The 13,114-nt window shown below is 52.0% G+C and overlaps 1 protein-coding gene across 3 annotated transcripts in view; it reads left to right on the top strand.

Moving 5' to 3' along the window:
• LYST (lysosomal trafficking regulator) overlaps window positions 1-13,114 on the top strand; it is a 4,348,576-nt gene that overhangs the window by 3,094,571 nt on the left and 1,240,891 nt on the right. For all 3 annotated transcript variants that reach the window (XM_086927077.1, XM_086927076.1, XM_086927078.1), the window contains one exon: window positions 9,225-9,291. In XM_086927077.1, coding sequence (XP_086783203.1) covers window positions 9,225-9,291 — 67 coding nt within the window. The remainder of the gene's footprint in view (window positions 1-9,224; window positions 9,292-13,114) is intronic.

Genomic DNA, 13,114 nt, shown 5'->3' with positions numbered 1-13,114 from the left:
CACGGGAGGTCGAGGGACAGGTCGCGAGGTCGGAGTCATCGACGTTCCGGGAGTGGACACCGATCGTCTGGTTCCAAGTCCTCAGGTAAGAGGCATGAGAGGTCGGAGCGACACCATCGATCCTCCGACCCGCCCCGACGCTCGCACGATGCGGCCGGGGACTCGGGCGACACCGCCCACGCGGCTCCACGGGAGTCGCAAGCGTCGCCGCCTGCCCCACACCTTCGGGTCCCTGAGCACGGCGCGTCGCAGGAGGAGGTCGAGAGGTACCTCATGGCCATGAGGGCCCTCCCTCCTCAGTCGGTTCCCGTGGCGCCTTCGGGCCGATCGGCTCCGTCTGGAGGTCCTTCCGGGTCGGGCGCTTCGGCCCCGACGACGTCGGGTGCTTCGGCCCCGGCGCCGCTGGCGACTTCGGTCCCGGCGCCGCGCGACCTCGCTGGATCCGGCTCCGGATCCGGGACCTCGCCGGTCGACCTTACGACCTCACCGGCGCCGTCCCTTCAGGTGTCGTCCCCGGCAGCCGATGTGGTTGCCGCCCCCAATGTTTCCTACGGTCCTACTCAGGAGTCGGAAGGGCGCCGCTGGGCGCCGATTCTGACGGCCTTTGGAGAATTCTATCTCCACGAGGGGGCCCTGGCTGTTGATCCTGGTCTCCAGGAGCCAGGTGACGAGGAGCAGTGGGAGGGGTCGGAGGACCCTCTGGCACGTGATTGCCAGTCACAGCAGGACTGGACATATGAGCTTGGGGAGGCCAGTGGTATTGACACCTCGCCAGACACTGGATTTACGTCGCCCCCGACTGTGGCTTCGGAGGCGGGTTCTGCTTACAGCGTAGTGTTGACGAAGGCAGCTAAGGCCCTCAACCTTCAGCTCCCCGTCGCGGCCGTGAGGACTAATCTCCTCACTGAGGTCCTCAAACCGCAGTCCGGCTCCGCGGAGCCCCTTCTGCCGTTCAATGAGGCCTTGTGTGACGTTCTTCTGGGCACTTGGTCCAAGCCCGCCACAGGCCCGCCTGTGGACAGGAACGTGGCCAGACGCTACCGCCCGGCACCGGGCGACCCATGCTTTTTGTCCACCCATCCCACCCCCGAGAGTCTGGTCATCCAGGCCTCAAACTCCCAAACCGCATTCCCGTCGGCCCCGCCCGACAGGGAATCCAAGAGATATGAGCAGTTCGGGAAGAAGGTTTTCTCGTCTGTGAGCTTAGGGCTGCGGTCTGTGAACACCGCCTGTCTCTTGGGCCGCTACACCCACACCCTGTGGGACACGGTTGCGGAGGTGCTGCCTAGATGCCCGGAGGAGGTCCAGGCTAAACTCGGCCAAGCCCTGGCGGACGGCCGAGATGCAGCACGCTTTTCTATCCGGTGTGGATTGGATACTACGGACTCACTGGGCAGGGCGATGGCAACGACGGTGGCGGTTCGACACCACGCCTGGTTGAGGTCCGCCAATTTCTCGGCCGATGTCCAGGCCACCCTCCTGGACATGCCGTTTGATGGCCGTCGCCTCTTCGGCGACAAGGCAGACCATGCGCTGGAACGTTTCAAGGACTCCAGGGCCACGGCCAAGTCCTTGGGCCTTACGGCCCCACGCCAGCAATCGGGTGCCTTTCGCTCCTTTCGTGGCCACGGAAGGGGCGCCCCACCACGTACCGTCAGCCACGCGCCGCAGAATGTACAGCAACGCGGTGGCGGACGTGGGAACCGCCGTGGCGGTGGTCGGGGACAGCGGCGAGCCCAGTCCACACCTCCCTCAGCAGCCCCTGCCTCAAAACCTTCCTAGTCCGAGTTTTCAGGCCCATGTGACACCTGTGGGAGGCAGGGTTCGCCATCACCTCTCCCACTGGCATACAGTCACTTCGGACAGGTGGGTGCTGCAAATTGTCCGAAGGGGCTTCTCCCTCCCCTTCGAGTCATCCCCTCCATCCATGCCACCTCAATACCACCGTGTGTCGGGGGATCACTTGCAACTTCTGCGAGAGGAGGTTTCGGCCCTCTTGGCCAAGGGGGCCATCGAGCGCGTTCCTGGGCCAGAAGTAGGACGTGGTTGTTACTCCCACTACTTTCTGGTACCCAAGAAGGGCAAAGGGGGCCTACGCCCTATCTTGGATCTGCGGAACGTCAACGGCTTCCTCCGGACGGAGAAGTTCAAGATGCTCACTTTGGCTCAGGTCCTGGCTGCCCTGGACCCGGGAGACTGGATGGTAGCGTTGGACTTGCAGGACGCCTATTTTCACATCCCCGTCCTGCCGGCCCACCGGCGTTACCTGCGGTTCACGGTAGGCCAGGAGCACTTTCAGTTTACCGTGCTCCCCTTCGGCCTTACCAGCGCCCCACGGGTGTTCACGAAGGTGATGGCGGTGGTCGCAGCCCATCTGCGCAGGCAGGGGGTATCAGTCTTCCCCTACCTCGACGACTGGTTGTTGAAGGCGGGCTCGCCCCAGACAGTCGTCAGCCACCTCCAGACTACGGCCGACCTCCTGCACTTGCTGGGGTTCTCCATCAATGTGCCGAAGTCACACCTGTGTCCCTCTCAGAAGCTCCTCTTCATCGGAGCGGTTCTCGACTCGGCGCAGTTTCGGGTTTACCCACCCGAGCAGCGGGTTCGGGATATTCAGGCTCTGGTTCCCATCTTCCAGCCGTTATCCTGAGTCTCGGTCAGGTTGACGCTACGGCTTCTGGGACTGATGGCCTCCTGCATCCTTCTGGTGCGTCACGCCAGGTGGCGGATGCGGGCTCTGCAGTGGGACCTGAAGTTTCAGTGGGCCCAGCATCAGGGCAACCTGTCCGATCATGTCCTGATCTCGGAGGGCACTGCGAGACAACTGCAGTGGTGGCTCACGGACCGCGACTGGGTCAGTGGCAGACCCCTCTCCCTACCCCAGCCGGAGCACGTAGTTGTGACGGACGCGTCCCTCCAGGGCTGGGGAGGCCACATGGGAGAGGCGGAGATCAGAGGCCTCTGGTCTCCGGCGGAGTCCCGGCTCCATATCAACCTTCTGGAGCTGCGGGCGATTCGTCTAGCACTGAAGGCATTCCTCCCCTCTGTCCGGGGGAGCGTAGTGCAAGTGTTCACGGACAACACCACCGCCATGTGGTACTGCAACAAGCAAGGCGGGGTGGGGTCGTGGACCCTCTGCCAGGAGGCTCTGCGCCTCTGGCAGTGGCTGGAACATCAGGGCGTGACCCTGGTGGTTCAACACCTGGCAGGCTCTCTGAATGCCAGGGCGGACGAACTCAGCCGCCGGTGCATGATGGATCACGAATGGCGTCTGAACTCGGACGTGGTGCAAGGTCTCTTTCGGCAGTGGGGAGAGCCTTGGTTAGATCTATTCGCCACAGAAGAGAACGCGCAATGTCATCAGTTCTGCGCGTTGGAATTTCCAAGGCGGCACTCGCTCGGAGACGCTTTTCGTCGCGAGTGGAGCTGCGGTCTGTTGTACGCCTTTCCGCCTATACCACTTCTGCCCAGAGTGCTGAAGAAGATCAGGCGCGATCGGGCCCAGGTCATCCTTGTGGCTCCGGACTGGGCACGAAGATACTGGTATCCCGAGCTACTCAGCATGTCAGTCGACCCCCCGATTCGTCTGCCTCTTCGGGAGGACCTTCTGTCGCAGCAGCAGGGGACGGTCCTACACCCGAACCTGTCCAGTCTCCACCTACAAGCTTGGAGATTGAGCGGCGGCAGTTGAGGCCATTTGACTTGCCTCCTGAAGTCTGTGATATCATTCTGGCAGCCAGGCGTCCCTCCACAAAGTCGGTATACGCCTGCCGGTGGAACAGATTTGTGGCATGGTGCACAGCAAAGGCTGTGGATCCTCTCTCGGCACCCCTTTCGGAAGTGCTGCTCTTTCTTCTTTCCCTTGCCCAGCAGGGCTCTGCTCTGGGCACTCTTAAAGGGTACCTTTCTGCTCTATCAGCCTTCTTGAGGCTACCAGATCAGCCTTCTTTATTCAAGTCCCCTATTGTAAGTAGATTTCTGAAGGGCATCACGCACATGTTCCCTCCTGTTCCCTTCGTGATGCCCCAGTGGGACTTGAATCTTGTTCTCACTTATCTGATGTGTGCTCCCTTTGAGCCACTGCATAACTGTCCTCTTCGTCTCCTTACTCTGAAGACTGCCTTCCTGGTTGCCATCACCTCTGCCAGGAGAGTGAGTGGGCTCCAGGCTCTTTCTTCTTCTCCACCTTTCCTGTCTGTTCATCCTGACAAGGTGGTGTTACGCACACGACCTTCCTTTCTGCCCAAGGTTGTTACAGCCTTCCACATCGGGCAGTCCATTACCTTGCCCACTTTCTTTCCGCCTCCGCATCCCTCGAAGGAGGAAGAGAGGCTCCACCGTCTGGATCCAAAACGTGCGCTCTCCTACTACCTAGATCGCACCCGCCAATTCCGGGTGGATGACCAACTCTTTGTTGGGTACGTGGGCGCAAAGAAGGGTAAGGCTGTGCACAAGAGGACCATCTCTAGGTGGATCATCTTGTGTATCCAAGCATGTTACTCCATGGCGAGGAAGGAGCCCCCGGCTGGATTGCGGGCTCACTCCACTCGGGCCACGGCAACGACAACTGCCCTGGGCCGCGGTGTCCCCCTGCAGGACATCTGCCAGGCAGCTACGTGGGCCTCGCTGCACACGTTCGTAAGACACTACTGCCTGGACAGTCAAGTCCGGAGGGATGGCTTCTTTGGCCGTTCCGTCCTCCAGGACTTTCTGGTGTGATATTGGTTCGCAGACCCACCACCGGGGTTGGTATTGCTGGGGTATCTATTCTAAGGTAAGGAATCTATCACTAACGTGTCTCTTTCAGATGCACAAGTTACTACTTGTGTAACGATATATCTGTAAGAGACATTAGTTAGTGATAGATTCCTTACCGACCCACCCATCCTCCCCGTTCTGCGAACCGATATCTAGGGTTAAGGTCATCCCCTTTCAGGGCCCTAGTTTCATGGCACCAGTGTTAGTTCTATCATGGCTCTGCGTATCTGGCGCGGAAAAGCTGTGTGTCAGAACTGACGTCAGCGCGCATGGGCGCCGTCTAAGTACTCCGACGACGTCATCCCGGCGCTCACGACGCCGACGACGGACGCGGAGCCGCAGACGACGCCTACCAGCGCGCAGGGGTATTGCTACGCAAAAGTTTCCGGATCCAGTCTGACGCCTGGGGATATTCTAAGGTAAGGAATCTATCACTAACTAATGTCTCTTACAGATATATCGTTACACAAGTAGTAACTTGTGCACCAGAGCCCCTAACGGATTAAATATTAATGAAGAGCTTAGTAATTTCTTATATTGTGTTTAGAACTGAGTGGAGATGTCTGATATTAAGTTTCATGTCAATTGTTGTGTTGTTGAATCTAAATGAATTAAAAAAGTTTTCTAAAAGTTGAATACTATGAAATTCAGCGGCTGCCATATTCAAGATCAATTGTTAGACATGTTTATTGTCTATATCGTATTAATTGTTTCATCAGGTTATCCAGTGATTGCCACTGCTTAACTGTTTCAGGTGCCCTGTTTTAATAATCTTTTATATTAATTTTTGGTTTATTTTTTCACTTTATATTGCCATGTTCGAATGACAGTTTAGAATACATAATGAACGATGTAATTGATTTGTCATTATGTCAAAGGTGTTTATAATAATGATTTCTTCCACTTGGAGAAACTGGTTTCATATTTCAGAAAACGAATTTTGCGAACACATTTGAAACATGTAGAACGTATTATGATTCGTTCCGTGGTTATGGTAATTTACCTGCCAATGTTAGAACCATGTTGCATTTCAAATTCGAACTCTTTGTTCATATACAGATTTCAGGCACTTGCCATAACTGGTTGTTGCAATATGAACATTTAGGTTCTTCGATCATTTATTCTACATATCTGTGGGTTTCACGCCACTTTGAATTTCTATGTGTCACTTTTGTAACCATCTAGTCATGTGATCATGGTTTTGATATTATCTGCACTTTTGAATTTTACCTTTCAGTCTTGTTTTTTAAGCTGATAGGCTTTTACTTCACTTTATAAGGCACAACCTACAGTGGCGCGTCATGTGATCAAGCTCTGCTTGTCCGAGCGAAACGCGTCAGGGAGGGCAGCTGCCCGTAATTGCATTGAATAATAAAATATGTCTGCTTGCACTTCAATGTGTTGGATGGCCAGTTACTAAGCGTCTCTATTCTTGGGGAAGAGGTCGTTACCTGCTTGGTGCCGCGTGAAATCCAGCGCCTCAGGATTCTTCTTTTCGATATATATATATATATATATATATATAGTCAGGGGCTGCTCAGAAACAAAATGTTCCATTTTCCTGAAAATTTCAGCCAATTCCGTCCACAAACGCCAAAGTTATTAGACATAGAATTTTCAAAAATCCCATAGAGAAAAAATCCTAACTATATATACCTACTGGCGACCGCCAGTAGGTAATATATATATATATATATATATATATATATATATATATATATATATATATATACACACACACACATACACATACACACTAAGTAAGGGGTGCAAGTGCAGACCTGTGTGTCAGTTTGGAAGGCTAACCAGGGATGGCGCAATACATGCTGCAGCCCCTGGTAGGCCTAAGGCGCACCTATGCCCTGGATACCTAAGGTACCATATACAGGGGCTCACAAGAGTGACCCAGTAACCAAGGAGAGTAGGATCTGCTTCCTATGGTTACCCCCACTTTTTGCTGTGTTTCATTGGTTTATCGACTTAAGTCTGGCTGTGGCCCTTCTAATCAGGACCACAGCCTAGCTGTTCTCTCTCTAAATTGGTTACCTGTACATTAGGTACACTCCTGATTGGTTACTGGGTTACCCTTGTGAGTCCCTAGTATATGGTTCCTTAGGTACCAAGGGCATAGGTACCCCATAGGCCTACCAGGGGCTGAAGCAAGTATTATGCCACCCCTGGGAAGCCTTCCAAATGGCAACAACGGGTCTGCACTTGCAGCCTGGGTAAGGTGGTGTAAGCACCCCTTACTTAGATATAGTATACCTATATCTACCTATATATATAGACACATATTAACCAGAGTGCTTGGTTTTGCGTGAGAGGGTGCCCTAGCATGAGCTGAACCCCTCTGCAGCTTTCGGAATCCCTTCCTTATAGGTGTTCTATGATATAGCCAAACCATATACTCTTAAGTGCATTATAATCCTCACGGTTAATGCTGGCGGCGGGGGTAGCATTCCACCTTTCTAGAGGGGGAAGACATGTACACACTGGTATACCTGGTAGAAGTTTAAAAGAGCCTCAGCATCACAAAATGGATGCTGCTGCCACAGACACGAGTCTGACTTCCTGCTGCTGGACGAAACTCTGTCAGGGGAGGCCTGGACAATAGGTTTCCTGTCCAGGGAGATGCCAGCACCTCCCCAGACAGGCTTTAGTGTATTGGGGCAGGGCGGGTTGCATTCAGTTAATGCTTTTCAGACACTGCCTGGCGCACACGGTGCTCCATGCATTTCCCAGTTCAAACCGGTTTCTGGGGCACTCAGCCCTAGCTCTGGTGCGAAACTGAACAAAGGGAAAGGGGTGTAACCACCCCCTCCCCAGGTCCTCCCATAGGTGGCACCCCAGAGATAGTCCAACCCCTAAACTTAGTATAAGTATAGGAACCCAGTCACTAGGACTTTAGATTACCCTGGACGAAACTCTGAAGAAGAAATCTTGGATCTTCGACATTTCATATCGACTGGAAGACGGAAGAAATCTCCCTTGGGGTCAAGGAGTGACTCCCCCGTTCAAACAGACACCAAAGAAGCATCTTGCCGGTCTGCATTTTCAAGGCTCCCGAAGGACAATCCTTTGTTTCTTGAGTTTTCCTGGTTGCTCCAGATGTGCCATGACTCCCATCCAAAGGGTGAGTCCCTCAGACCTTGCTGGTCTGCACCTAAGCCAATCTTGTAATCTTGTGTGGGTTGTTGTTGCCAAGGTTTGTTGGGTCCAATCCGGATACTTACGCTGCAGCACTCGACATCCGACGTGAGACAGCTCGAATCCAGCTCCTGGTTGTTGTCGACGCCTCCTGGACCTCGTGACTGAAGAGTCAAGCTTCACCTACTTCACCTTAAAGTTCCCGATATCGGCTGGCATCTTCTTGTCGCCATCCTGGTCACTGGCTAGTGACCCAGACTCTGTCTCCTCTGCTTTCAGGTTCTTCAGATCTCGGATCCACCCTTGGATCCATTCGGACTCTCTTCTCCTGGACGCCTGCAGCACTTCTTTGTAGATCTACATGGGGATCGACGACGAAACCCGACACGAAAAGACACCTACGCACCCGGTTTCCCTTGGTGAGGTAACATGAGTACTTAGGTCCTTCCGTGGGTCTTGACTCTCGAAGTGTCCAGTACTGAAAGGGTTCTACCATAGTCCACTCCGAAGTGTCCTTAAACTTTAACTTTGTAACTTTAACTTTCGCCTTAAAAGTCAATGGTGATTCGCGGCTGTGTTTAGACACTGCACGCGTCCCCCATGGGTCTCCTGCGTCCCTACCTTGGGTGGTTCCTGGTTGCCCCAGCGGTTCTACAGACCCTAGGCCTAACTTCTATCCCTCATGTGGTTCTTATACCACTTTCTTAGTATTTGATTTGTGAGGCCCCTAGGGCAAAACGTATATTGTGCTAGTTTACTGTGTACTATGTAAGTACTTGTATTGTACTTTTGCCTCTAGCCTCATAAAGAGACTAGAGGGGGTGTGTTTAGAATAAATACATATATTTTATATATATATATATACCTGGTGTGGTGCTCTTTCATTTGATCATTCAAGAGATTATAGACTGGTAAACAAGCTGCTTTACATTCCCTCAAGACTTAGCCTGAAGGCTGCTCTCCACAGCTACCACTAGGATAGCTTTCTATAAAGGTTGTCTAAACCTACCATCAATAAGGGTCGTTTGAACTGGTGCAAGGTGCCCACTAGAATAGTGGACATCATATGCCAGGCCAACTTCTCAGAGTCCATGTTTCAAATTGGCCTCAAAATGGAAATGTTTTACTTTCATAATGGTGCTTTAAACACGTTTCAGATAAGTACTTGCTAAACTATTATTAAGTATATTCAGTGAAAAAGGTAATTTTGTTCTGTCTCTGTTTCCCGCGTAGCCATCTAAGTTACTGCAAAACAACGTGTGGCCATAAAAAAAACTCCATAACTAAAAAAAAAGTAATGTTTTGTTCTTCCGTTACAGAAATCTTGCAAAGCCTATTGCTGTGCAGAGCAAAGAAAAAGAAGATCGTTACATTGACAACTATAAGGTATATGTTATGTTAACTTTTTTTTTTTTTTTAAAGACCTTTATTGCACCTTATAATCTTACACAGCTTCTGGCCTACAACCCATGGGGCCGGCCGCAACATATTCATGACAGTAATATATCTACAGAATAACACAGCATTTTGGCAGTCATCCCTGGGGCTCGGCTGCGTTGCCACACAGTGAAGGTACATAATTCGCAGTGGCTTGCTGATCTAGTTAGGTCTGGTTTTCTTTTTTATACCAATAAACAACGTAATAACATGAATAAACCACATTTAGGTCGTCAAATACCTGAAATAAAATTGCACTATCTTTGTCATTGGAAGTCTCTTTAAAGGAAACCGCTCTTATACCATTCGAGTCGGCCGTGGCCGTAGTTCCTAAGATTAAGTGTGGGTGTATGTTTTTCCGGTGATCCGTTCTAACGGCCCCTCCGTCCCCTTCTTCCCGGCTCCCGGGATTGTCTCCGCTTCTGATGTTCCGCTTCCGCCTCCTTCCCTCCTTCGGACTCCACTATTCGTCCCCTCCCTCTTCATCTGATGTCATTGGGTCTTCTTCCTGTAAGGGTTCGCGAATCTCCCCCCTGAACACATTCCATGGGGTCCAAATCTTATTCCATTTCCTCGGACAAGCCCTAATGGTGTTTACTGCCCTTTCCTTTATCATCACCCTGTCCATGTTCATACACCATTGTGTCCGCGTTGGCACCTCTACCGCCCCCCATTTCTTCTCTATATCGCGTTTGGCTATCATCATTCCCAGTGTAGACCATTGTTGGCCATATCTGGACAAATCGTTGGGCTCCCATACATTTAACAGGCACTTTCGCGGCTCAGGGACCACAGAAGTCTCCACTGTTTGGGATATTGTGCGCATTACTTGCCTCCAATATTCTTGAATGCGTGGGCAGTCCCATATAGTGTGGAAGAATGTTCCCTCCTCCCCACAACCACAAAGACAGTATGGGTGTTGTGCACGTTGTATTAGGTGCAGTGTCGTTCTCGTATAATATACTCTGTGAATAATTTTAAGCTGTACGAGCCGGAATTTAGCCGATATGCCTACCTCCTTGGGCGACGCCAGCGCCTCATTCCACTCGTTCTCATCCATTGCTCCTATGTCTCCCTCCCATTTGTTTTTCAGTTTTACTGTGGGGTCTGGTAAGTTGTTAATTAGCTTACGGTATGTGAGGGAGGTTGCACGTTCTGGCATAAAATCAGTAAGGAGGCGATCCTCAAGCGGGGAAGCCTCTGGTACTTCCGCCTCAGGAGGGATGGCCTTAAGTAAAGCGTGTTGAATCTGAACATAACAGAACGATTCCCTGGGTCCCAGCTCATACTGCTGTCGTAGCTGGGCAAAGGGGATTACCGTGACTTTTTCCCATAGGTTTCCCACCGTGGATATACCTATGTTGTCCCATCGGGAGAAGCCTTTGCTATGTCTTAGGCTTCCTAAGGCCTGTGAGTCCCATAACGGAGTGAGTTTGGTAATTCGTCCTTTCCATCCTAGTGCCGCCAGCGTTGTGTGCCACAGTGCTGCGGTAAGTCTCGTGGGCCCCACCAGTTTACGCACCACGCGTTGGTCGTATAGAGGGGCAAGTAAGCTGTTGGTGCCCGGTTGTGCTCTATCTGACCTAAATGCTGGGTCATCTTGGGGAACATGAATCCATTGGTTTATGGGTTTCAACTGCGCCGCCCAATAATATAGTTTCAAATCCGGCAATGCAATCCCCCCATCATACCATCCCCTGTGCATCTTCGCCTGTGCAATGCGTGCCGGGCGGTTACTTCACAGGAGGCCAGCCACCAACGCCGAAGCTTGCCTGAAGTATCCTGGTGCCACCGGGTATGATGTTTTTTCCAGGACGTACAGGAAACGCGGCAGCGACATCATTTTATAAAGTGCACCTTGCCCAGCAACGTTAATGGTAGCCCCGCCCAGAATTTAACATCCTGCTTAAGCCGCTCCATGGGTGGTGTCAAATTTTTCCGAACAAACTCCATTGGGTCCATGGTGACATGGATGCCCAGATATTTAAAGGAGGAGCCGGCTGCCCTCAGGGGGCAATCCCAGCTCAGTGCCGGGCCCTTCAGAACATACAGCTCCGATTTAGTCCAGTTTAGCGTGTATCCCGATACTCTCCCGTGCTCATCACAAAGAGTCAGGAGCGCTGGAACACTATGTTCCGGATCTGTTAGGTATACCAGCATGTCGTCCGCATATAGTGTAAGGCCGTCCTCCCATCCCTCTGCCCAGGAAATCCCCTTCAGCAGTGGAGTCGACCGAATCAAGGTTGCCAGCGGTTCTAAGGCAATTGCGAAGAGCAATGGGGTCAGGGGGCATCCTTGACGGGTGCCCCTCCCTAGAAGGAATGTTCGCGAAATGTGGCAGTTTGCTCCCACCTGTGCTACTGGAGTAGTGTAAAGCAGCCTGATCAATGCTATGAATTTGGGTCCGAAACCCAGATGTGCCAGAACCTCGAACAGGTACTTCCACTCCACCAGATCGAAAGCCATCTTTGCATCAAGTGCCAATATGACCGCTGGCTCGGAGAGTGATCCTGCCCTGGCCATCACTCCATGCACCCTGCGAAGATTCAGTGCAGTGTTTCTGTGTGGCATAAACCCGGACTGATCGGGATGTACGAGGTCAGGAAGGTGCGCCATCAATCGGGTAGCTAGGAGTTTGGCCAGAATTTTAACTTCAGCGTTAAGCAGGGATATGGGGCGGTACGACGTACATTCCTCTGGTGGTTTCCCAGGTTTGGGGATCGCTACGATGGTTGCTACTCTCTGATCCAGCGGGAGTTCGCCCGTCGCCAGGCAATCTGTGTACATAGCAAGTAAGTGTTCACTGAGCCTCTCTGATGCGGCCTGATACCACTCTATCGGGATGCCGTTTGGTCCAAGTGCCTTACCGGGCTTTATCGCTCGTATGGTCATTTGTATTTCCTCCGTAGTGATGTCAGCCTCTAAGTCTGTTATTGCCTCCGGCTGCAGTGTCGGAGTTTGAATGTGGTCTAGCGCAGCCCTGGCCATGTCCGCCGACACCTCCCTATCTGATGTGTAAACCCCCTCGAAGTGGTCAGCTAGTGCCTCCACTATCTTCTCGGGGCTCGTGTGGACAATCCCCCGCTTGTCCCTCACTCGTTGGATACCTCTGGAGCTACCCCCCTTCTTATCCAGCCAGGCCAGCATCCTGCCCGCCTTGTCCCCTATGTCGTATATCCTGTGCGTTGTTTCGTTTATTTGCCCCTTCGTCTGGTTTCTTAAATGTTCTGTGTATTGCTGCTGCCGAAGGCGTGATGCATGTGACGTGTCTGGTGTGGGGTCTGCCTCATGTGTCACTGTCGCGTCTAGCAGAGCTAACTCCAGCCCAGACAGCTCAATTGTTTTTTCCCGTTTATAGCCTGTGATCGAAGTTATGGCCTGTCCCCTTAATACTGCCTTGTATGCCTCCCACAGAATCGCAGAGGACTGCACCAATGCAACATTTTCGGTAAAGTATTGCGTCGTCGTCGTTTTAAGCGCTTTCCTGACCTTAGGGACTTTAAGGTACGCAGCCTGTATGGGATAAATTCTTCAACGCGATTTCTCCTGAGTGGATATTGTTAACGTGACCGGCGAGTGATCTTATATGCCTCTAGGCTGAATGTCTATGGTGTCTACGTATTGTATGCCATGCCCCAGTGCCAGGAATTAGTCAATCCTCAATAAACTGTTGTGGACAGTGGAGTGATAAGTGTATTGTCTCTCCGTAGAGTGGGAATGCCTCCATATATCTACTAGACCCATGGCAGTCAGGAATCGTTGAAAACGGGAA

Source organism: Lissotriton vulgaris, chromosome 6 (assembly GCF_964263255.1).
Source record: "Lissotriton vulgaris chromosome 6, aLisVul1.2, whole genome shotgun sequence".
Classification (NCBI taxonomy): Eukaryota; Metazoa; Chordata; class Amphibia; order Caudata; family Salamandridae; genus Lissotriton; species Lissotriton vulgaris.
The sequence above is the reverse complement of the archived record's forward strand: the minus strand, read 5'-3'. Positions and strand labels throughout refer to the sequence as shown.